We start from the raw sequence: 25,297 nt of genomic DNA on the forward strand, positions 1-25,297 counted from the left end.
GATAGTATATAAATAACGGAACTTAAAAAGCAGAGAAAAAATAAAAAAATAACGGAACTTAAAAAGCAGAGAAAAAATAAAATGTCCATGTCCTTGTTTTTGAGATATAATCAATTGAAAATATTGCGGGAAATGCTTCGCTCTAGATTTTTCATACATCTAACATTGGCACCTTTTTTCTTTCTAAAAATATGAAAAAATAACAGGATTTTCATAAGAGTTTCAAAAATGGAATTTAAAACTATATGTTTTAAAATTATGAAAAGAAAAGTAGAAGTTAGCGTGCACAATTATCATTGGCACAACATGGAAAATCATTGCGCGAAAGCGCTGTGAAGGCAGTTAATTACAGGTTGTGTGTATTTTTAGTCCAGTTATATCATTATCTTGCATAGTACAGTGTACTTATCAGAGGTGGCTTTCAGTATTTAAGATTTAGAGTTCTCTAATGATATTGAACAAGTTTTATGAATGTCATATTCTGAGCATTATATTAAGGTGATTGTTCTCACTTGTTTATTAACTAGTGCATTATGTCCAGTTAGTACCTTGTTTATCTATGTTGATAGTCAAATACTGTTTAATATAGTTGGGCATTTTCTTTTTAGTAATAAATACCAGTTATCAACTGTATTTTATTCAACTTTGCAAATGTGGTTTGTTAATACTAGTAAGCATGGATGATAGTTGTTTCATTGGCAATCATACCACGTCTCCTTATTTGTATAATGATCTATATTCAACGACCTCAGGTACAAAAAAAAAAATGTATGTAACTAAACTATGATGGGAAACCTTTGACTTCTTTCTTTTATATAAACTTTTGATTCGGTACCATAGAACTATGTAGAATAATCCTGTTGAACTTATCGTGCACAGATGACTTTGTCTATCTATCATTTTATACATGTATGATGGTACCTGCTATCCTTGGATTCAACAGCTTTAAGAATATGGCGAACACATGTTTATATGCCATGTATATGCAACACAGCTCATGGTAAAGTATGCCAACAAGAATGTTGGTATTAAATCTCAGTGAACTTTGATGTTTATGAGCAATTTGTATGACTATTTGATATAATTAACTCGCACATAGTATATGTGTGTATCTGTGGAGTTACATATTTGATATACCGAGCATATATTTTACATGGATGATGATAATAGATATTGTGGCATTATTATAAAATACACTTTATATGGATCTGTTATATTATTTTTTTTTTTTGTAAACTATGGTAACATACAGTCAATCTCAAGATATCTATTTAAATCTTAAAAGCAATGTAAATTTAACAATGGGGTACACATTGTCTTCCTATACTTCAGAAAATAAATTTGAACCTTGGTGATTATCACCGTATATATATGATTTTTCTGTACCTCGCTTAAGACATAGAAGAACTTTTCCTTATTAATATAAATAGATTATTCTTTATTATTGAATGTTTAAGCTTAGTCAATGACTTCCGTCCTAGGAAAAGTAGTTCATAATGATTGCTTAGTTACTGTATTGTGTGTATTGCAGCACATCAAGTAACATAATGTACATTGCAACATGTCAGCTCTTTCCATGACAATACTTTTTCTAGAACTATTACTCCAAGCAAAATTATTTCCAAGTATAGAGTAATTCCAAGTATAAATCCAAGAAACTTTTTCCAAGATAGATCAATAACTAGTGTTAGTTATTTTCAATACACCTTATCGCTATTTGTCCGCCATTACTGGACATTACTAAAGTTCCCGTAAAATTTTGACGTCATAATAGAAAATATCTGACACCACAATGGAAAAGTGATTGTTGTATGACGTCAAAAGTCCAAGCGGGACAGATTCTCGGGTCAAGCGGGACAGATTTCCAAATAGCGATAAGATGTATTGTCACCTATGAGGATACCTGGTCCAATCATATGTTATATGTTTACTTTAGAAAGACAGGAAGTTTTAAAACAGGAACATTTTAAATGTTTTTGATTATCTATCTCCATCTTGTTCTGTCTGTTTACAAACTCTCCAGCCTGGTGCATGTGTAGTGTAACGTTCTGTTATGCGTCACGATTTTTGCATAATGTCAAAGTTTTGAAAATGCTATTTTAGTTGTTTTCCCCTTAAATTATGTTTACGAAAATTGTACCAATCGAAAGAGCATCATTTGCAGATTAATTTCATCTGTTTTTTATTCAACATTTGAACATAAACACCTACGACTGTCCCTTTGGTATCTTTCGTCCCTCCTCTACCTTATGAATGTTTAAACTCGGCGACGTTTCCGAAATTTACACGCGGTTTGAAAGATGGACAGCGTTATTTTGGAGCGATCTCGAGTTCTGACTAAAAGAGGGACGAAAGATACCAGGGGCCGGTTGTTCAACTTGTCGTTAACTTAACGGTAGCGTTAGCCTTAACGTGTCGTTAAAAAGTTTAACGTGGCGTTACTTAACGGAAGGTTAAAAAGCTGTTGTTCAAGTTGATTTAACGGTAGCGTTAGCTAACGTGACCGTTAACATATCTTAACCTGTCGTTAAACTTTAACTATGGTTTAGAGGCTATTTAAGTTACCCATTATTCAGATTTTCTGAACTTCCTCCATAAACAAATATGGCCGCCTTACCTTCTGTTAATCCATGTAATCAGTGTAATGTAAAAAAAAACAAGGGAAAGAAAGCCTAATTTCTCAGAGGCTGAGATCAGTGTCCTTCAAGATGAATTCGAGAAGAATTTCGCAGTCATTAATGACAAATTCAGTAGCGCAGTCAGCAATAAAAGGAAAACAGCAGTCTGGGCAAAGATTTCCCTGATAGTGTCTTCTCTTGGTGTTGCCCATAGGTCAGCCAAGGAGTGTAAAGACAAGTGGGGCAACACCAAGAAAGAGGCAAAGAAGATTTTCTCAGTGAAGAAGAGAGACCATGTAAAAACTGGTGGTGGACCTCAGGCTAAACCATTGAGTGTGGCAATAAATAGAACAATAGACCTGTGTGAGGACTCTGCTTCCTTCAAGGGCATAGGAGGTGTAGAAAGCTGCATTATTGGTATGTAATATTTTCTCTTATCAATTTAAAGTTTCTGTACACCTTTGGAAACTTCTATGAAGTTGTGCTATCAAATGTACCCTAGTTGAAGGAATAACATCGATGTAGAAACAAAAATTTATGTACGCCGGTATCACTATGCACCCAAATTATCGTTTAGAAACTGTTGAAATAAACTTTTTCCTTGTTCATGTGCTAAATTGTCACGCAAATACTTTCTATACAAGTATATTTTCATAGTTATTCATATTTTTGAAAGGTATTTAACCAATATTTATTTCTAAAATGATCAAATCGTCTGCATCGCATTCGATGTTTTTGCACTTAAATGTACTAAATATTGACCTTGCCCTCACAATCAGTGACAATGTAAACATTACAAATTCCGCATGTTAGGAAATATAATTATACCTTCTTGAAATGTTATTCAATCGTATTTGCGTTTACCCTGTCAATATGCGAATAAAGAAAAGGTTTTAACCCTATCATTTCTGATGAATCTACATCACTGTTCCATGCTGATATGCGAGAATTAAGAACAGGTGCTCTCCTCAATTTGTTGTTGGCGCCCTATTAAATTAAGTAATCTCGGCCCGATTGAAGATCGTACCATACAAATATTCGTCCCTATATCCTGTCTTGCTAGAATTTTACAACTTTCAAAAAAACATCATAATAACTTTGTCCTAATTAACACTTTCTTACAAGATGTTTTTAAGGGAATCAACATGAAGGTTTACCTCTATGTATAATGAGGGTTATCAAAAGTTTTTAAAAAAAATTTGCAGCATATACAACCCGTGACATGGCGAAACAATAACTCAACTATATTTCACTTTATATGTGTTGTCCCCTCATATAACTACTGTTCAAACCAATTGATAAAATATTGAATATAACAAATAAATAGAAAAAGTAGTTCAAATACATTGACATTTCCGACAAAAAAAAAGGGGGGGATCTACTCCATAACGTGTCTGTGATCTAAATCTTAAAATGTTTATACCCCTATCGTATTTTTAAAACTAAACCTTTTGCGTATTAATTGGCTTACAACATTAAATTTAAGAGCTATTTTGTCTTTGTTTCAGCTGGTGCAACTGAAGCTACATTGCCAGAAGATTCCGAAATGGCATGTACAGGATCCCAGGATTTGTTTGAGTCAGCTCCTGAATGTCAATCTGCCTCCTCACTGCAACCTCCTACACCTCCTTCACCTCAGTCGCCATCAGTAATTGCAGGGTTTATTGGTTACCGGGGAGTACCAATTGTAGTAAACCCGACTAGACCTGTGTTCTATGAATCCCATGCTGTCCCTATAGCTACTGCAGCCGCAAAGAAGAGAAAAGCAACAGCAGAGGATGTGTATGAGCTTCAGGTGAATATATAACAGTTAATTATGTCCGGTAGTATAATGTGTCCCCCATACTTTGTTGGCAATACAGCTATTTTTTTAATATATGTACTAGTAGTAATATTGAAAATTGATTGTTTAATTATTTTTTCCTTAACATCCAGGGACAAATGTTTCATGCATATTCAGGACGATTTTCCGATTTATATACTGTCTACACATATACAATTAAGTGTACTCCCACACTGGGAGTGAAGACTTACATTCACCCTGTTTGTCCGCTCCTCCCAATAAATGTGTTTGTCACATTTTTATGAAAAACTACTAAACAGAACAAATTCATATTTGGTCAGCAGCTTGACAATGATGAGTTATAACATGTGAGCACTTTCAGATTAGTCAGACTTGCTGGATGTTGACACATGAATGCTGAGTATCCTTTTTAGTAACTCTTTTTAACTGACACAGACAAAGTAATATTCTCTTAAACGGCGTCCAAGCAAACATTCAAAAAGTCAATTACCTTAATTGCAAAATATGACCTTCCTTTACATATTGTTGAAGTATTTTTCCCTTCCCTCTTAATGAAGTTTTGTAATATTTTGTCATTGGGTTACTGTCTTCTTGGTGTAGTATATCCCACATCTATTTATATCATATCATTTTTTTATGCTGATCGATTTTCTTGAAATGCATTGTATTCATTCAGCTGAACAGGAGTTTGTAATCTTTTTACAAATTAGTCATGTACAATTGTTGATTAATTCATATGTTTAACATTTCTGTTTTGTTCAACAGGTTGTGTATTTTAGGGCTGAGATCAAAAAGCAGAAGAAAGAAATGAAAAAGCTTGATTTACAAATAGAACTGCTAGAAAGAGTCAAGTCAAAGGAGTACCAGCCAATGTCTTTATCGCAATGTCTTGAGGTACTTGGATCTACCAACTAATATGAACTTGTTATCTTCTGATGTGTAATTGATTTAATGTTATTTTCAAAAGAAAAAAAAAATAATTATATATTTTACATAATTATATATTTGAATGAATTAAAGGAGGTCTTAACTTTTAACCTCAATGATCTACATGTAACAGTTATCAATACAACTTCCCGAAATTATTGAACAACACAGAATAGAATCAAGCACCTGATTTTATATCATGTTGAACTTTGTAGGGAAGATGGTTGCCAATTTTTTTTTCTTAGAGGAGTTTGTTATGGTTGTGGATGTGGATTGTGTTCATGTCCACCATGTTAATATCGAACATCAACGTTATTTGTACTCTGGTGAATAGTTGTCTCACTGGCAAGCATCCCACGTCTCCTTATTTTGAAGGTCATCAAAATATAATTGTTTCCATTAGGACTTGGTGAAATAAAACAAGTCTTTTATTAGTTAGGATCATGTGTCTATGAAAAAGTAAGAAAGCATATTAAAGTGTCAATAATATGTATTTCAGTTGCTAAAAAATACTCTTGCAACGTGTTCTCTCTTTCTTCCATATTGCACTCCTTGAAAGGCTAGAATTGCACGGGCTGATCAAGTCGAACACCAGCACCATCGTCATTCACCAACGGTTCATTTCTGGACAAGGCGATGTTATGCAACACTGCACATGCACCAAAAATTCCGCAGACTTTTTCTGGTTTTATTCTGACCTTAAATAGGAAAAAGAATATGCTCATTTAGGTTTTATGTAGTGTAATTAATAGTAAATGAAAAAGGTGTCATGCATGCAGAAATATATATCCTATTTTATATGTCTTGATTTATAGATAATAGGCAATAGACATATAAAATATCTTTCAATGTTTTGAAATTATAGTTCATTTTTTGTACTTAGATAACTGTTCTAAAAACGTGATGGCGGTGATACCAAATGCATATTCAAAATTCTAAATCGAAGATAAATTTACAGCGCTTGACAAAGCTCTTTATGGGCATCCTTTTGTTGTTGACTTCAAGGCGCCTTTTTTCCAATTTTATATATTCGGGTTGCTGTCTCAAGGACGTTTACCAAACATCTCTCACCCATTTTGGTGTAACCATTACATGGATTTTGTTCTTTATTTATATATGAATTGCAATGCTAAATCTGTATTTAATATAAATATACCTCAGAATGCTGAACATGAAACCGTCTTTTCAAAATACCAAAAGTCCTCTCTATAACGGATCTAGTACTGGCATGGCATCCGTTGAACCTTTGCTGGTGTCTCTCTATTGGATTGGCATATGGAGTAAGCAGGAAAGGGCGACAAGCATATCCACTGTCCCCAAGAATAACACCATCTATCAATCCCCTGTGATTTGTCTGGAGGTAATTAGACAAAGTTGATGTGTTGAATATGTGGGAGTCGTGAGTGGAGCCTGGCCAGTTTGCAAATATATTGGTAAACCTGCCTGTAAATATGAATTCAGTGTTTTTAAAAACAGACAATTGATAAAAAAAATAAAATAGCAGATTTTTTAATTATGCAAGTACAACAACGCACCTGCTAAAAAAGAATTCATCCAAAGTACTACGCAGTTATTCCTCAACAAATTTCGTTTTTTGTAAAAAGGAATCGAATCAATTCAGTTTATTTTCTTATTACATGTCCATTAGTGGCATTTAATTTTTAAAAACAAGAAAATTCGGGTATAGACAAACATATCAATATTCGTTTTAAGACATAACATGTAATAAACATTGCTATTATTATATGATTACAAAAGAGAATTTGAAATTACAAAGAGTAAAAGAAAGAAATGCAAATCACATTATGCCGCTTTGTACCGTGAATTGAAGTTCTTTGTCGTATAAAGCAAAAATACAATGTTGCACAGCGAAAACGTCCCACATGTCGAAAATTCGTTCATGTTTTTACCTTTCTGTGTGGACAAGATGAATAAAATGGAAACCTTTAATCTTTTTCAAATGTTATAAAGACCGGACTCAAGTTAATCGAACCTCCGAAATTTGGGTAGAAACAGAAGGACCTAGTTGTTTATATCGATAGTGTCAAGGTGATTTTATATTAAAGGGAGAGAACAATTTAAGATCAACAACGACGGAATGGCAAAATACAGATTAAAATACCTTCAAAATCACAGACAGCTAGCACATTTATGCTGTGGTACCCCTTTCTGTTGACATAGGATGGTTCATCATCTGATGGTGCCTGTATCCTCACATGCGTGCAGTCAATGCACCCCAAAACATTCGGAAAGTTGCATTGCCTGTAAAACCCACATTTTATCCTATTGATGGAATCTACATCTGTAGGCCAACTCACAAAATCATCCTTAATGTCAATCAGGGCATCTGTCACATCACTAACAACACGAGAAACTGTTCCTTTGTCATACCCCAAAGTATCTCCTATAACTTGCAAGAAGGAGCCGGATGCATAGAAACGCAGTGCAATGCATACTTGCTGTTCAACGGTCAGTGCTGTTGCTTTGTTAGTGGGCCTGTTGAGCGTGTCTTGGAGAAGATTGCAAAGGTATGCAATTGAGTCCTTGCCAAATCTATACCTCCTTCTTAGTTCATCGTCATTTAAATTTGTTAAATGTGAAATAGTTCCCCTAAAAACTCTGTCCTTCCTCTTGGTGGTAGCATCATGAAAGCAGCCATTTTCTAATTATACCTTGGTTAAATGATTTAACGCTGCTACCTACCATCGTTAAATTTCACTCAAGTTAAGAACATTATAACGGAGCGTTAAAACTAACTATGAGATGAACAACAGGATTAACGAGACGTTAAATTTTATCGATACGTTAGCAAAATTTAACGGAGCGTTAGTGCTAACGACAAGTTGAACAGCCGGCCCCACAGGAACAGTCAAACTCATAGATCGAAAACAAACTGACAACGCCATGCCAAAAATAAAAAGACAAACAGACAAATAATAGTACAGATGACATAACATAAAAAACTAAAGACTAAGCAACACGACTAAATTTGTTCGCCCATTTGTTAACACATTTAAAATTTACATAAAATGAAAGCGCGTATTAAAATTTTCAAAACATATTTCATAAAAATATTTGATGAAAGTTATACGAGTATAAAATCTAAAACTAGCTCTTTTCAAACAATAGCTAGTTAAAAGATGCGGAACGAAAGCGATGAAAAAAGGTCACGACCTTCAAAATTTGCGTATTACTGCTCCCGGAAGTGAAGAAATTTAGACAAATCCTCGTATGTTATTCTCTTGTTCAGAAATCCATTTTGTTAAAATAATATAATAAGTATCAAAAAAAGTTACGATCAATTATGCATTTGCATTTTATTATATGGAACGTTTTTGAACTATTTTCCCATAGCTGTTAGTCGGTCATTTTGTCGGGAAATTATATACACTTGGAGGTGCTCCTAGAGAAAGAGCTCATACGTAGACCATATACATAACTGATACCGAAATTGTAAACAATAACGTCCTACGGCTTCACGTGCATAAACCGAAATGCGCTTTAAATTGTATAATATGCAATATAATTCATGTTCAGTCGACCTTTCATTGTTATATCAACGACAGAAATGATTTAAAAACATCTTTAGATTGCAGACAACACTCGAAATTAACCCGACTTCTTTCCACACGGAATTCAAATAACTCTTAGTTTGTCAATCGGTTGACTGCTTATAATGCAAAATACAAATTTATCAAAAGTTTTGAAAACTAACAAAACACACTGATCGTTTCTTTATTTCCGTATGTACAAGAATTGAAACGAAAAACATTTTATATCACAAAAAGAGGATGAAAGAATTCAATATTACCGGATTTTTATTATGGCTAATGACCCCAACGTAGACATGTCGGACATGGCGGAAGGAAAAATTAACCCGACAACCATAAAGGCATTAAAGCACTGCCTTTAAAAAACTAGAGGATTCTGAATATCTGCAAATAGACAAACACAAGAGAAGCGAACATCCTTATTGAATATTTGTAAGGAAAAGGTTTGTATATTGAACTATTAGTTCCGTTTTCCGTTTTTTATCATGGCATAGTAATTTTGTTTTCGATTTATGAGTTTATATATCCCATTTGGTATTTTCTCACTTTTCTTAAGTTTTCTATAATGCATTTACAAATTGTATAACCATACCCCCTGTTTGAAGGTCATTATCTTCTTAAATAAAGATTGTGGTTAGTTAAATAAAAAAACAATTCTTTTCTTGTCTTTATACTCCAATATAACCACTGAAGAAAATTATGTCTTTCTATTTTTAAACTGGTAGTGCGTTTTAATGGTATTTTTTTTTGGTAAAAAGTGCACATTACTTACTGATAGAAGAAAAGAACACATATGCAGTTGTTAGTGGTTAATCATTCGAGTAATTTGATAGCATAGTGACCACTGACCGTTGAAACATTTAATGGACTTTCCACGATATTTTTGTGAAATGATTTTATGGCGTTGATCGACCAATACATATTTGATGTCACACGTAGCTCTTTTAAGTGACTTTTATCAGTAAAATGTTGAATGTTGAATTTTTGCACTTTCTCGATAGCGCTCAATACTGACTGGATAGAAGTTGTGATTTTCATATAGTTCTTTTCAGAAACATTTTTAATGAAAATAGTACCAAGCTAAGGCTGTTGATTCATCAGATTTGGTGAAATTAAATTTAAATGTCGAACATGTATGCATTTCCGGCAAATTTAGATATAGGGCAAATTGCAACGAAGGCGTAAAATGGCATGTTTGTTGTATGTTGCTCTTGCTACCAAGCCATACGGAAATGCATGAACCAAGTCAGGAATATGACAGTTGTTTTCCATTCGTTTGATGTGTTTGAGCTTTTGATTTTGCCTTTTTTAAAAAGTAAAATAACAAAAATACCAAAGAAAATTCAAATCGGAAAGTCACTTATCAAATAGCAAAATCAAAAGCTCAAACGAATGGAAAACAACTGCCATATTCCTGACTTGAAACAGGTATTTTCTTATGTAGAAAATGGTGGATTAAACCTGGTTTTATAGCTAGATAAACCTCTCACTTAGAATATAGAATTCCATTATATCGACAATGATGTGTTAAGGGACTGACTTTTTACACTGTTGTGAAATAAAGGTCGATTTCAATTTTTGTGGACATACAAAAACAATGATAGCACCCGAAAAAAAAAACCAACAACAGTTTTGAAGGGCACACCTAGTAAATATGCAGTGCTATATGAATATACTTATTGCTATTTCTTAATAGAAAGTAATATGTCATCCTATAAAGAGTAATACTCTACATAGAATTAATACGAACTGGTGTACAATATTATTTTGTGTTCACAAAAATAAACTCCTGTCATGTTTCTAAGAAAAAACATTAACAGAAAATTCCCCAAAATCTCACCACTAATTGATTAATTTTGAAGGCTAAAAATATAAACAGACAGAACAAATGTCATACAATATAATTTACACGGAAGTTAAGTTTTATTTTTTGTTGATTCATATTTACCCACAGTAGGTTCAAGGTTATTTTATTTGAGGTAGCAGGTTTTAGATCTCCAATTACATATAGGCATTATACTAAAAAAAAACAAAAATCTTCAGTCCGTTGATTAATTTTTTCCACTTAAATTGCAGAAATATTTTTACCTTAAACCACAATTCTACATCGCACAAAGCTAGAAAGTAAAAAGTGGATATATTTTTTATAATACAAATTTCTAATTTATTCGATGAAGCTTATTATTTTAGCATTATTTCTGAACGTCCTAGTAACTTTGGTGATATGAAAAAGGAATTGATCAGATATAATTAGTCTACTTTAACATTTAGGCGAACGCCCTTTTATGATTATTTTTAAGGAAAACTGGTTTGTATATTGTAATATTACTTCCTAATTTTTCTATAATGCATTTACAAATTTTATAACCATGATATATCATCTGTTTGAAGATCTTTATCTTCTCTAAAAGATTGCTGTCGAAATATACATTTATTCGGGTAGCTAAAATCAAAAACAACGTGCTTTTAAGAAAATTCTATTTTCATCTTTGTCTTTATATTCCAACATAACCACGAAAGAAACATATCTATTTCTATTTAGGTAATCAGTTTTGTAAAATAAATGCACGTGGCTTACTTATAGAAGAAAACAACATATAGGCAGTTGTTATTGTTAATCATTCGAATAATTTGATATCTTAGTCACCACTGATCAACTTAAAAATAACAGTTACGGAAAATAAGGTACTTAAGGGATTATATATATAGACAAAAGAATATATTGAAAACCTAATAAAATAAAAATTATGTATAAGATACGCCTCAATGGCGTAACTAATTTACACCAAGATATTATTGTCAATGCAGACTGACAGTTTTCAATAATGTAGGAGGGGGATCTTTTAGCCATTTGATTAAATGTTATTGAAAAGCATAATAAATGCAGGGTATCCGATTTCATTTCACGACATCTTGGTGTAAAAGAGTTTATAAAACATAACAAATATAAAAACACGTACATAATATATGAAAATTCTTATTATAATCATAGTTAGGCGCTAAAATAATACACGGTAATAGATTTCATGAAATCAAACGGAAATAGCAACTGATGAGCTGATGAGGAAAACAGCTTAATTAATCAACCAACAAAAGGAATAATGCCATCCATATTAGAAAAGTTTGTGATGGCTAAGTTGCCTACGTCTGTATTTTAGTATATTCAAGTATCAATATTTCTATCTTGTATTAATGTAGTTCTGTATTCAAACGGACTATATATAGACTGTTATTTTCAGATTTTTTTAGTTGAAGCTCTTTTGGAGAAATGCATTTAGTCTATTTAATAATATTTTGTTAATAAATATTTTGAAGGCACACCTAGTAAATATGCACATGTTTCTAAGAAAACAAATTTGCAGAAAATTCATAAAAAAGCCACCTTTAATAGGTTAATTTTAAAGGCTAGAAAATCAGAATAATAAGTAAACATGTCATACAATATAATCGACACGGATATTTGAGGTATCAGGTTTTAGATCTCAATTACATTTAAGTACTATAATAACAACCACAAAAATCTTCAATCTGTTGGTACATCGTTTCCAATTAAACATTTTGAATTACAGAAATATTGTCATCTTAAACCACAAACCTATTTGACACAGAATTAGAAAGTATAAAGTATATAATACAAATTTCTAATTTATTCGATTAAGTTAATTGTCATACAATTATTTCTGAAAGTCCTGGTAATTTTAGTATTAACAAAAACAAAGAAGAAGAATAGATTATATATAATTAACATACTTGACCATGAGGGTCGGTTGAAAACAAAACTTTACGACAAAAGAAATGATTTCAGCTTCCCAATTGTGAACTTTCCATTTCTACGTAGCAACATTCCAGATGATATCGGATATGTTCCTTATGTCGTAACTACAATACCCTTCCCTTTTCACGAATTTAACTTACCGAATTGTTACCAAGATATTATTGTCAATGCAGAATGACAGTTTTCAATAATTGAGGAGGAGATCTTTTAGCGATTTGATTAAATGTTATTGAAAAGCACGATAAATGCAGGGTATCCAATTTCATTTCACGACATCTTGGTGTAAAAGAGTTTATAAAAGAACATATATAAAAACACATACATGATATATGAAAATTCTTATTATAATCATAGTTAGGGGCTAAAATAATACACGGTAATAGATTTCATGAAATCGAACGGAAATAGCAATTGATGAGGAAAATAGATATGTTCCTTATGTCGTAACTACAATGCCCTTCCCTTTTCACGAATGTGACCTACCGAATTAGACTATTTACCGGATTTGTAATAACATAAGCAACACGACGGGTGCCACATGTGGAGCAGGGTCTGCTTACCCTTCCGGAGCACCTGAGATCACCGCCAGTTTTTGATGGGGTTCGTGTTGCTTAGTCTTTAGTTTTCTATGTTGTGTCATCTGTACTATTATTTGTGTGTTTGTCTTTTTATTATTGGCCATGGCGTTGTCAGTTTGTTTTCGATCTATGAGTTTGACTGTCCCTCTGGTATCTTTCGTCCCTCTTTTAAGGATGTTCGCTCCTCCGTTTCAAAATAACAATCTTTTTAAAAGACAGTTATAAATTGATAGTATATAAATAACGGAACTAAGAGGCATTTTATAAGATTTTCAAAAATGGAATTTAAAACTACATGTTTTAAAATTATGAAAAGAAAAGTAAGGGTTAGCGTGCACAATTTTCATTGGCACAACATGGAAAAAAACTAGAAGATTCTGAATACCTGCAAATAGACAAACACAAGAGAAGCGAACATCCTTATTGAAAATTTGTAAGGAAAAAGGTTTGTATATTGAACTATTAGTTCCGTTTTCCGTTTTTTACCATGGCATAGTAATTTTGTTTTCGATTTATGAGTTTATATATCCCATTTGGTATTTTCTCACTTTTCCTAAGTTTTCTATAATGCATTTACAAATTGTATAATCATACCCCCTGTTTGAAGGTCATTATCTTCTCTTAAAGATTGTGGTTAGTAAAATACAAAAAAAAATCTTTTCCTGTCTTAATACTCCAATATAACCACTGAAAACAAAATATGTCTTTCTATTTTTAAACTGGTAGTGCGTTTTAATGGTATTTTGTTTGGTAAAAAGTGCACATTCCTTACTGATAGAAGAAAATAACACATATGCAGTTGTTAATGGTTAATCATTCGAGTAATTTTATAGCATAGTGACCACTGACCATTGAAACATTTAATGGACTTTCCACGATATTTTTGTGAAATGATTTTATGGCGTTGATCGACCAATACATAGTTGATGTCCAACGTAGCTCTTTGAGTGACTTTTATCAGTAAAATGTTGAATGTTGAATTTTTGCACTTTCTCGATAGCGCTCAATACTGACTGGATTGAAGTTGTGATTTTCATTTAGTACTTTTCAGAAACATTTTCAATGAAAATACTACCAAGCTAAGGCTGTTGATTCATTATATAATTAGATTTGGTGAAATTAAATTTAACTTTCGAAGATGTTTGCATTTTCGGCAAATCTAGATATAGGGCAAATTGCAACGAAAGCGAAAAATGACATGTTTGTTGTTTGTTGCTCTTGCTACCATGCCATGCACAGAAAGAGCTCTGTGGGCAAAAGAAAGAACAGTTGACATTTACAATGAAGCAACAAATGTTTGGTCAGTTTGGGATTGGAGGCACCATACTACAATTTCAAATGAAACATTTAGTTTCTTGGTAGAAAAGCTAGGTCCACATATAAAAGAAGGACACAGTGATGCGATCGGCTGTTCCTTTTGGCAAAAGACTTCCAACTTCTGGTATCTTGGTACGCAGATGGACTTTCGATCGATGACTGCATTATTTGGATTAGGGAAATCGACGGCGTGTGATGTTGTACACGAAGCATGCATGAAAATGAGACAAGTTCAGACTAAAACATTCGTAAAATTCCCAGGAAACCAAGGGGATGATAATGTAGTAAACGGCTTCGCCAACTTAGGATTTCCACAAACCATTGGTGCTATAGACGGCACGCACATGCCTATAATTGTGCCTTCTGAGAACTCGAGTGACTTTTACAACCGGAAAGATCATTACAGTATTATTATGCAGGTAGATAAATTGATAGATATAAGTGTCGGATGACCTGGAAAAGAACACGATGCCCGAGTGGTCAGACATTCTTCGCTTTTTGAAATTGGAAACCAGGGATTTTTCCCAGAGAAGGTGTTAAATCTAAATAACACACACGTACCTCTTCATTTGATATGAGATGCCGCCTACCCACTTCTACCAAGGTTAATGACCCCGTTTATAGGAAAACTAACAGAAATACATGAATCATACATCTACAAATTATCTAGTGGAAGGATGGTAGTAGAAAAAGTAGAAAACTCTTTTGGCCGATTAAAGGCCCAGTTTAGAAGACTGCTCAAGCGATTTGATGGCCAGCTTCCATTTTTGTTGGATGTCATTGCAGACTGTGTTATTCTCCGCAATATTTGTGAAATTAACAAGGACGTCTGTATCGAAGAGTAGTTTGATGATGAAGTAACAAGGGACGTTGAAAATGCTAGGGCTATTTGCGGAAATTTCGATGGGCAAATAGGTGATGCTAAAAACATAAGAAAAGCGATAGCAGAGGACCTTTTCCAGTGAACGTATGAAACTTCAAGACAAAGTATAAATTTGATGACGAGTAATTTAAATTTAACTTTATTATATGCTCTTATAATTTAAAACTCAGAATATGTGTAATATTTTGCATTAAATTAAAGATATGTATATCTAGCTACATCCACTTAAGACACATTTAAAAAATAACACATTTTACCCATTTTGAAAATGAGTTCTTTGATGTTCATTTGTACTTAATTTTTTTTGTCGGTCTGTACATGTATATTATTTGGTGTTTTCCATTTTTTTACTTTGTCATTAACTCTTGATTATGGATATGTTTTATCATGCTGAACAAATGACCCTCTCCCAATTTATAAAAAAAAAACTATAACGGTCTTTGAGATATTTGCAAAATCTGTTGATCGACCTCTATTGACAGATATATTCATGCTGAACACTTCTACCCACTGGGCAAAAAAAAGTATGTGTGTTTACTCTTCCGCTACCCACCCTAAAAAATTTTGGGACTATTTTTCATTAAGCACTCTTAACTACCCACCGACCCTATTTTTTCAGCATGGAACAGTAAATACACATACTTTTTTGTTTGCCCTTGTTAGGATTTAGCTCAAAACATAAGGTTTTTGCGAAATTTGTAAGTAAGTATAAGTAACAACTTTCGTGTTTGCGACGGATCGAAAATTGTTTTATCATCTTTTCTTCAGGATATCCTAAGGAATATTTACATGAAGTTTGGTTCCAATCCACTTCCTGGTTTTAAGGTGGTACCCAACACCTTGACTAATATTAATTTGGCTCGTTTAATTTTCATAAAATTTTGACCAAATGTTTACTTTGACCCTTTGACAAAAATATAAAAATTTCAAAAAATTTGAACCAACCACTTTATCAGAAAAATTTCATTGGTTATATAGCAGTTTGACAAACAACAATTTTGATCATTGAGAAGCTTAATATTTTCTTAACAATACAACGTAATTAAAACGTTTAGCTGATTTTTACAGAGTTATCTCCCTGTAGTGTTAGGTACCACCTTAAGAAGAAGAAGTTTTAACATAATAACATCAAAATACTCAAAGTATCAATAAAGGGCAATACATCTCCATCTACTGATCCTCAAGTAAAAAAAATCGGCATGGTCCAAGGATAGATCTCATCATACTAAACATTTTAACCTCTGGCACAAACTAATGGTTTTTGAGATATTTGCAAAATAAACCTGTTGTTTGACCCTGTGGTGGTCCTTGTTAAGTTACACCGACAATGTTTGCCGACGGATAAATGTTGCCATATTAGTATTGTGCAGGATACTCTAAGAAAAAATAACACAAACTTTTGTTCCAATCCGATTTGTCGTTTCAAAGGAGACGATTTGTAAGAATGTTAACGATAACGACGAACGCCAAGTGATGGCAATAGCTCACCTGGACTTCGGTTCAGGTGAGCTAAAAATGGTTTAGAAACGTACAAGCTACAAATTAACCTGGTAATACTCTGGGCTGATATGCATAAAACAACTTAAGTTAAGATATCCAATCGTAGTACTAATTTATCGTAGGACATGTAGAAAAGTCAAACGGTGTTGCAATATAAAACTATCAAACATTTTAAATTAAAAGAAACTTCACAGTCTATTAAAAACTATTTCCATTATAAACAATTATATACTAAAAAATTTTTAAATTTTCTTTCAAGAACAATTTTTGGTGCTGTTTGAACGTAAATATCCTAGTTTAAAGTTGTCTGATTGGTGACAAAAGCAATCTTTGTATTGTGGTCCCTTTTATCGTTCTCTAAAATAAATGAACATAGATTCGCTCCATTTTCATGATTTAGTTTCCTGATCCCGTCGATCATCATTGAAGAGGAGTCAACCGGATGCAGTAAACTTGGTTTCGTAAATGTTTTTATTAGACACTATTTCTTTAAATCAACATGCAGTAAAATAGAGTGCCCGACATTAAGATGATTATAAAATAGAACATATATGAAACATACACAGAACAAAACAGTATTTATAACAAATCTGATTAAAACACAGTATATGGCTTAAATAATAAACGGAAATATATTTCATATAATCTAACGAATTAGCAATTGAAGAGGAGAACATCTTAATTAAACAACCAATAACTGTAAAACAACAGGACATTCATAAGTCTGTTTGATATTGGCCTGATGACTTAGAGGAATAACTGTAACAAAAGTGTAAATGCATGACATGTAGAACATTATTTATTATAACAATGAATCTATTATGAAAATTCAAATTTTGAAACTATTTATTGTAGTGACCATTTCCTCCAGAAAATAAATGTTAACTGTTGTTCTTAGATAACTGACAGTATCTGATTTGTTTACAAACATCAATATCCTCCGTATAGATTCTATTTACATTATTTATTACTATTTTTTTTTTCGACACTGTTATTTAGATATGTGAGATTTTGTTCATAAGAACTGCCTTCATTATAATTATTTCTATAGATCCATGCCGTTTCTCGTACTTGAACTTCCACGAAAAATATACAAGACTTTTATCGAATTAAGTAGGAGGGTTTTGGATTCGCAGAATCTAAATATATTTGATTCAAGTTTCTATTGAACAGCGGTATACTACTGTTGCCTTTATTCTACAGTTCAATATCGTGTCACATTTTAAGTATTTTAAAATTCTTTCAAATAACATATGATGAGATAGTTTTTACAAACACTTTCAAGAAAAAATCATTCTCGTTTTCTTTCTATACAACAAAATTGGTATTATGCTGTACATTTCTTTATAAACAAAATACATTTTCTAGTTATCACCCTGATATACATGTAACGTTTTAAAATTTTAAATCATTGAAATTACTTAAAAATTTAAAGAATACATAATTGAGGGACCCCTCAACCAGACCCTCCTACATAAACGCTTTATCGCATGCAAATATTTATTTTGCTTGAGCTTCAAATATGTCACAAACAAATAAGTGTAAAAATTATTCATCTGTATCAATTGTCTCAAAAACAATCAAATTATTCTATCTTTAGATACAACATAACTTTAAATGTTCATGAGATTTGACCGATATTTCAGTTTAAACTTTACTTTCCACATTCCTTTAAAAAAATCTTACACAATAGTCATATGATTTTTTATCACTTTTCAGTCCAAATTTGGCCCTGCTTTTTACACAACATATTTTTTGTTAATTCATGCAGAATTAATTCAGAGAATTTTAAATTCTCGAAAACGTAACAATTAGAGGTATTTTCTAGAAAATGGGTGGGTAAGAATCAAAAGAATTTTTTCAAACATTGGCGATAAGCCAAAACAGTTGGTATATATAAAGGGTATTCTGTCATTTTCACTGAAAGTCCACATATTTCTCTCAACGTAAGTACATCTTGCTTTTAAGCTGTTATATTTTTTAATTCGAAAATTAGTAAAGCTTTTACGATAATATTTCAAAATTGGAAAATTTGAACAGTGTTAGTTTCCTGATAAAATAGACACATTTGTTTGTTGCTTTGATTTAATTTTGTGTTTTATAAAGTCCCTCCATTTTGGAATGAACAATTAATCTTCTGCTTGTGAATTCTGACAATATATGCATGCTTAAAACTTTTCTTTATTATTCTGTTTTTTATTCATTTGTGGTTAGAATATTTTTATTGCTTAAACTTTATAATAAATTTTATCTTAATTTCGATCAAGAAAAAGTACTGGTACAAATCTTATAATTCAAATATTTGTGTTCCACACAATTAATTTAAATATGTCGTAAATGGCAACATTTATAGGGGAGAGTTGAACGCTCACATGCAGACATGATTAATCCTACCATAGTCTATATGTGCCTGTCCCTCACAGGGGCTTGAATCAGTGATTGCCAATGGTTGTTGTCTCTCATATTTGCTTTTCTTTTATTGCTTTGTCATAAATCAAACAGTTGGTTTTTTTTTGTTTAAATTAGTTCACATCTTTATATATCGGGGCCTTTTATAGCTGTCCCTACGGTATGGGTTTTCGTCAATTTTGAATGCCCTATGGTGACATAAAGTTGCTTAAATCCGCTTCATTTTGACTATGTTAGATAGTTGCATTGCCAATCATATCATTACTCTCTATATTAGACATATTGTTAAAAATATTGATTTAATGATGATCTTGGATTTAGAAATTTATTCATTTATCCGATCTGCTTAAGGTAGACGGGGTCCCGATTAAATACGATATAACGTTTTGATATTTAACGAAAACGTAGTTTACATCAAGTTTCCGCCAAACATAAAATTAAGTATGTGTCACTAAGCTTTTTACAAGCTGCACGTTGTTCAAAAATCAGATTTTGTTTTCATTATACACGGAAAACCCAATTTTGTGAGAATTGACAGTAAACTTATTGATATCATTTTACAAAATATTACGAAAAAATAGTTCTTATGAAGTGTTTTCAGAGAATAAAAAGAAAACAATTGGCCATGAAAATGGTGGTCTTGTTATAAACAAAATAGATACAGTAAAACATTCTTACATCAAAATAAATGGAAACAAAATTCAGTCTAACAAAACATATTCTTTTTTTTTTTAATCAGTCGTCATAATAAGATAAAAATGAATCGCATTCTTTCAAAATTTGCGTATTTCATTTAAGATTTAAACTGATATTGTTTTCTGCTATTTTACAACCAAGATGGCTGAAGACACCAAATCCACCTTAATCGGAAAATAATATAGATATTGTTTGATATTAATTTTTAATTAAAGAATCAAAATTCAGTGGCTTTTGACAAATTGCTCTATAAAATACATTATTCCCACTTTCAGATAGCTGACAGACATGTAACCCTTCTCCCCCCAAACAAAAATACGAAGAAAATAATAAACAGCTGCGCCATGAGCGCATGATACGCCCGTCGTCTTGTGTGTGAATTTTTATGCAATAAACATAAATAGTTTCTGACATACGGCGTGACATGCGAAAACCCCCCTTTTTTTTTTACCAAAAAAACAATATCTCTAAAATAAAATTTTAAATCAAAACCAAAAAGTATACAGATCTTGAGATAAATATAACTAAGAAGTGTGTAAAATTTTAAGTAATAATTATAAATCGTTTTTGAGATACGGCGCGACATGTTAAAAACCCCTCCCCCTTTTTTTTACAAAATACTCAATAACTCAAAAATAAAATTTTGAATCATCACCAAAAAGTATACAGATCTTAAGGTTAATATAACTAAGAAGTGTGTAAAGTTTTAAGCAATAATCATAAACTGTTTTCGAGATACGGCGCGACATGTGAAAAACCCCTCCCCCTTTTTTAACAAAATACTCAATATCTCTAAAATAAAATTTTGAATCATCACCAAAAAGTATACAGATCTTAAGATTAATATAACTAAGAAGTGTGTAAAGTTTTAAGTAATAATCATAAATTGTTTTTGAGATACGGCGCGACATGTGAAAAAAAAAACCACACACCTGTTTTAGTTACTAAGTCCCGTAACTCAAAAAGTTTTAATCTTATTTTCACCAAAAAGTATACAGATCGTTTGACCATCATAAGAAACAACTATCTTAAGTTTCATGAAATTTGGATAAGTCATTCTCAAGTTACGGTGCGACATGTTTACGCCGGACAGACAGACGGACGGACGGACGGACGGACACCGGACAGTTGTATACCATAATACGTCCCTTCAAAAATTGACGGGCGTATAAAAATGAGATACGCGTGTTTTAGATTTTTCATTACAGTTTTTTTTACACCAGTTGCACTGACTTAGTTTGATTATAACGAAAAATTTGTTTAAAAACTAATGAAAACTTTCATTATAAAACTTCCGCATTTTGTAAATCTCAGCTTCTTCCGCATTTTTTAAACTTTAGCTTCTTCCGCATTTTGTAAACTTTAGCTTCTTCTGCATTTTGTAAACTTTAGCTTTTTCTGCATTTTGTAAATCAAAGCTTCTCCAATGTAGATTGTGAAAATTCTTTAAACAATAATACAATTTAATATTGTCTACCTTTAATCTGTCTAAAAAAAACCAGGGTTTGTTTCATACTAGGACTTGTATCATTGAAAAATACAATTCACTATGACAAATTAGATGATTCCAATTTCGAAAAAAAAACTTTTTTCTCCTTAAGTAGCAACATCATTGTATCATCTTTGTAAATATATGATTACAGGTTTCTTTCTCAAAAGTAAGTGTTACCAACAGAATTCTCCCGTAAAAAACAACACAACATTAGAAGAAACTTCTTAGTCAGGTTAGTATTCTGCGCCTATACTGATATCACTAATACAAAATTCTACTGAATGGTTGATAGTTATAAAGTTAAGATGCTTACACATTTCTTTCTGTCAGTGCTAAGAATAAAGAGTCGTCATCATAAGCTCTTTAAGACAGAAAATAAATATTTCAAATACTACAAAAGGTGGGGTACAATTTTTTTTATTAATTGCAAAGCGTGAAGCTATGATATAATTTTATTTACCTGCATTTCATTAATCAAATTACTTCGGAATTCTTTTTCTTGCATTTCCAGAAGTGCTTCAAGTTCTCTTGACGACAAAGATTCATATAGATTTTAATAAAAGTTGTTTGTAATTGTCAAAAAACGGTAATTTGCCGTTGACAAATTTAGAAATTATTAAGAAACTATGGTCAAAATTCTCTCAGGCAAAGTTGACTTTTGTAGGATTTGGCAATTATCAGTGAATATTGTGTTGTCTGTCCTTATTTTAATATTCTAAAAACTTTATTGACACTTCACTATTAGCGCCGGAAGCTAAACAGCAATTCATGAATCAATCAATGTTTCCTTTAAACATGGGTTTTATGTGCCTGTCCCAAGTCAGGAGCCTGTAGTTCAGTGGTTGTCGTATGTTCATGTCTGTCATATTGGTTTTTCGTAAATTGTTTTGTTATAAATTAGGCCGTTAGTTTTCTCAATTGAATTGTTTCATATTTTTCATGTGGGGGCCTTTCATAGCCGACCATACGGTATTGGTTTTTCTCATTGTTGAAGGCCTCACGGTTGCGTATAATTTCTTACATCAACTGCATTTGAACTTTGGTGGATAGTTGTCTAATTGGCAATCATACCACATCTCCTTAATTTTATATTTTAACATCAAACTTCTTGTCATTCATTATATGTTGAACATTTGTATCGTAATATCTACTTTATTTTTACTTTTAACCTCAGGCAAAGTTTACCTTAGATGAATTTTGTTATTCTTTCTATCTCCATATTGGACATATAGGTTCTAACGTAGCTATGTATTCTTACAACCTTGGTTTTCAAATGCTTAGGTTTGAGTGTTCCTATTGAAAACACATCCAGAAAAGGGTTTTGGACGCACGAAGTTTATAAAGCGTTATTTTATTTTAGCACTTCTTTACTTCTGTTTCAAATAGATTAACACCCTGAAGCGATTCCTCTCTATTACTGTAAATAGTTCATTCATATCCACTATTGATAGATCAGCGTTGTTAAAGTAACCATTTTACATATATTTTTACTAGGTCAAATATTTTTCAAATTGTCAATAAATGTTTGAAGTAGAAATTACAACTGAACAGAAGGCTCAGGCATCTATATCAATATCTCACATTCAGTGTTCTTGTTTGAATTTGGTTATCAGGAAATATAACCAAAAACAGATACAAAATGAATGATTTTGTCATGCAGCTTTGATCATTTCTCTCTTAAGGGCACTGTAATGATTTATATCGAGTTCTTTGAATTTATTAACATTTGTTGGTTACAATTTCTCTCTGCCGATGTATGCATATGTATCCTTCATTTCATCAAATAGCTAGTTTGAGAGCAGAGTATTTACAAATTATACATATTTTAAGCCCACATGACGTAAATCTATAAGTGTATGTCCATTATTTTGAAATAAATAATTGAAATGCCATTTTTTTGTTAATTTAACCTTAAATCTATGCATGAATCGGAAACCTACAATGAGCAGCTCATTCGAGAACAGTGTGTTTTGCACTTATCAAATATAGGATTGCTAGTATAATGTATTTTACTTAAAATTCGTTTTCACTTGATTGTTTTATGTACTGAATTTTCGAATGTTATTTTACAGCAAATATGGCATCAGAAACAACTGACAAATTGTTCCATTCATTCATAACGAAAGCAGCAACAGAGACTGCACGAGAGCAATGCCCCGATAAGACTTTGGACAAAAAAACAGTTGATGAAATCCGGAATAAAGCCGAATCAACAGTTAAAGAGCTATCGCAAACCTTACATAACATAAGGAAGGAAGGTAAGAAGGGCGAACAGGCAGTTTCACATTTGACACCAGAACGGATAACAAAGATGAAGAAAGCCCTTGAAATGAAAACTTATCAAATAAACATCAACGAAAAAGAGAAAAAAGCTCAAATTAAGAGAAATGGAAAAGAAATGTATCCTGCTATTACCCTTGGTTCATCAGTAAATTTGAAGCAGGCAAGTGATTTGCAAACAGCTAGCATTGTTGTAGAAGCTATCATTCTCGTCCTTGAGATAATTGGAATTGGAATTCCTGATGACGAAGCAGAAGTTAAGAAAGTTATCAATATTGTCATAGAAGAACTGGGAAAAGATAATACCCTGCTACAAGACGTTGAACAGATACGTAAAGATCAAGACGATTTTCCAGCTATGGCAAAAGATATTTTTATGCTAGTAGTTGATGCCTTTGAAGACGGTATCTTCTGGAAGATAACGAAAGCACTTCTTTCGGATATGCCCTGGTACGATTGGATCTTGACCTCTGCACAGATTGCTGCTTTCATTACGATGTTGGTTGCTACCGGTGGACTTGCAGACATCGCTTTGTTAGTTACGAAGTTAGCAGATGCTGCATTCTTTTTAGAAAAGCTTGTAAATCTAGGAACCCTCAGCAGAATGAAGATGTCTCTTTAGGCATCTTAATTTGTCGAATGTATACCCTATCTCACAAAAATTGTAGAACATTTGCGGAGATTTTTCATTTATAAATAATATGAATAGCTTAGATTTTAGTTAGAACTTTCAAAATTATTCAATAAGATACAAATAAATCAAACGAAAATGGCCATAGAAGTTGTGTACAAAATTTGAAAAAGTTTGTAAACCGGATCTGAATGCATGCAATATATGTAATATGTGATGATGTTACATGAAACAATAAATACACTAACATTAATGCTTGGTTTCTTCAACTGGTTTTTTTTCCTAACTAAAATTTGTTTAATCTATTAATCTATATACTAATATGTACACTTTGCAATTGTAATTTAAATCATGAAACAAATTAAAATAGTGCTGTGACTTCAGTATTATTATTGAACATCAGACTTAATATAAAGAAACAAATGTATGGTGTGAATCAATGAGACAACAACCCAAAAATATCACGATACCAGGAAAAAATCTTTAAAGAGTAATATAAGATAGTTTACATTAGTTGCGTGCATATACCATAAAACAAGTTATAAATTGTCTAGACAACTTTTGAATAAATTTAAACCAACAGAGAATTACGTATTCCGTAAGAAGGTTTAAAAAAAAACAGCACAATCTAGGAAAGGGAAACTAAAATAAAAAGGGAAAAGTAGTCCCGTTAGTCACAAATAATATAAAAGTTACTGTAAGTAACAAGAAGAATCCAACTAAAACACAAATTAACTCATGTGCTCCGGTAGAGGAGGCACACTTCTTCACGAGTGACAAGAAATAGAATAATCATTCGTGACATACATATTCTGTAACTGTCAACGAAGTAATGA

General features: G+C 32.1%; 2 protein-coding genes and 1 long non-coding RNA gene across 3 annotated transcripts; 2 read left to right on the plus strand and 1 right to left on the minus strand.

Annotated features, from left to right (window-relative positions):
- Positions 1-1,301: 1,301 nt before the first annotated feature.
- Positions 1,302-4,652, plus strand: LOC127711912 (uncharacterized). The gene is made up of 3 exons (XM_052218068.1): positions 1,302-1,351; positions 2,662-3,035; positions 4,127-4,652. The coding sequence occupies exons 1-3, from the start codon at positions 1,302-1,304 to the stop codon at positions 4,423-4,425; spliced, it is 723 nt and encodes a 240-aa protein (XP_052074028.1). The 3' UTR covers positions 4,426-4,652.
- Positions 4,653-6,490: 1,838 nt separating this feature from the next.
- Positions 6,491-8,055, minus strand: LOC127711913 (putative nuclease HARBI1). The gene is made up of 3 exons (XM_052218069.1): positions 8,022-8,055; positions 7,472-7,858; positions 6,491-6,792 (listed from the first exon to the last, which is right to left on the minus strand). Exons 1-3 carry the CDS (start codon positions 8,053-8,055, stop codon positions 6,491-6,493), a joined length of 723 nt encoding a protein of 240 aa, XP_052074029.1.
- Positions 8,056-18,828: 10,773 nt separating this feature from the next.
- LOC127711526 (uncharacterized) lies at positions 18,829-24,839 on the plus strand. The gene is made up of 3 exons (XR_007986778.1): positions 18,829-18,899; positions 21,702-21,782; positions 23,623-24,839. It is a non-coding gene; the product is annotated as an uncharacterized LOC127711526 (long non-coding RNA).
- The last annotated feature ends 458 nt before the right edge of the window (positions 24,840-25,297 follow it).

Source organism: Mytilus californianus, unplaced genomic scaffold (assembly GCF_021869535.1).
Source record: "Mytilus californianus isolate M0D057914Y unplaced genomic scaffold, xbMytCali1.0.p SCAF_8, whole genome shotgun sequence".
Classification (NCBI taxonomy): domain Eukaryota; kingdom Metazoa; phylum Mollusca; class Bivalvia; order Mytilida; family Mytilidae; genus Mytilus; species Mytilus californianus.

What these genes read in the sequence shown, in the direction of transcription:
- LOC127711912 (XM_052218068.1), top strand. Translation starts at nt 1,302, where the DNA reads ATGGGGTACACATTGTCTTCCTATACTTCAGAAAATAAATTTGAACCT. An exon ending in GAAAATAAATTTGAACCTTG is followed by an intron (nt 1,352 to 2,661) that starts GTGATTATCACC and finishes AAAAAAAACAAG; the next exon opens with GGAAAGAAAGCCTAATTTCT. An exon ending in TGTAGAAAGCTGCATTATTG is followed by an intron (nt 3,036 to 4,126) that starts GTATGTAATATT and finishes TCTTTGTTTCAG; the next exon opens with CTGGTGCAACTGAAGCTACA.
- LOC127711913 (XM_052218069.1), bottom strand. Translation starts at nt 8,055, where the DNA reads ATGGTAGGTAGCAGCGTTAAATCATTTAACCAAG. An exon ending in CGTTAAATCATTTAACCAAG is followed by an intron (nt 7,859 to 8,021) that starts GTATAATTAGAA and finishes ATCTTCTCCAAG; the next exon opens with ACACGCTCAACAGGCCCACT. An exon ending in AGCTGTCTGTGATTTTGAAG is followed by an intron (nt 6,793 to 7,471) that starts GTATTTTAATCT and finishes TCATATTTACAG; the next exon opens with GCAGGTTTACCAATATATTT.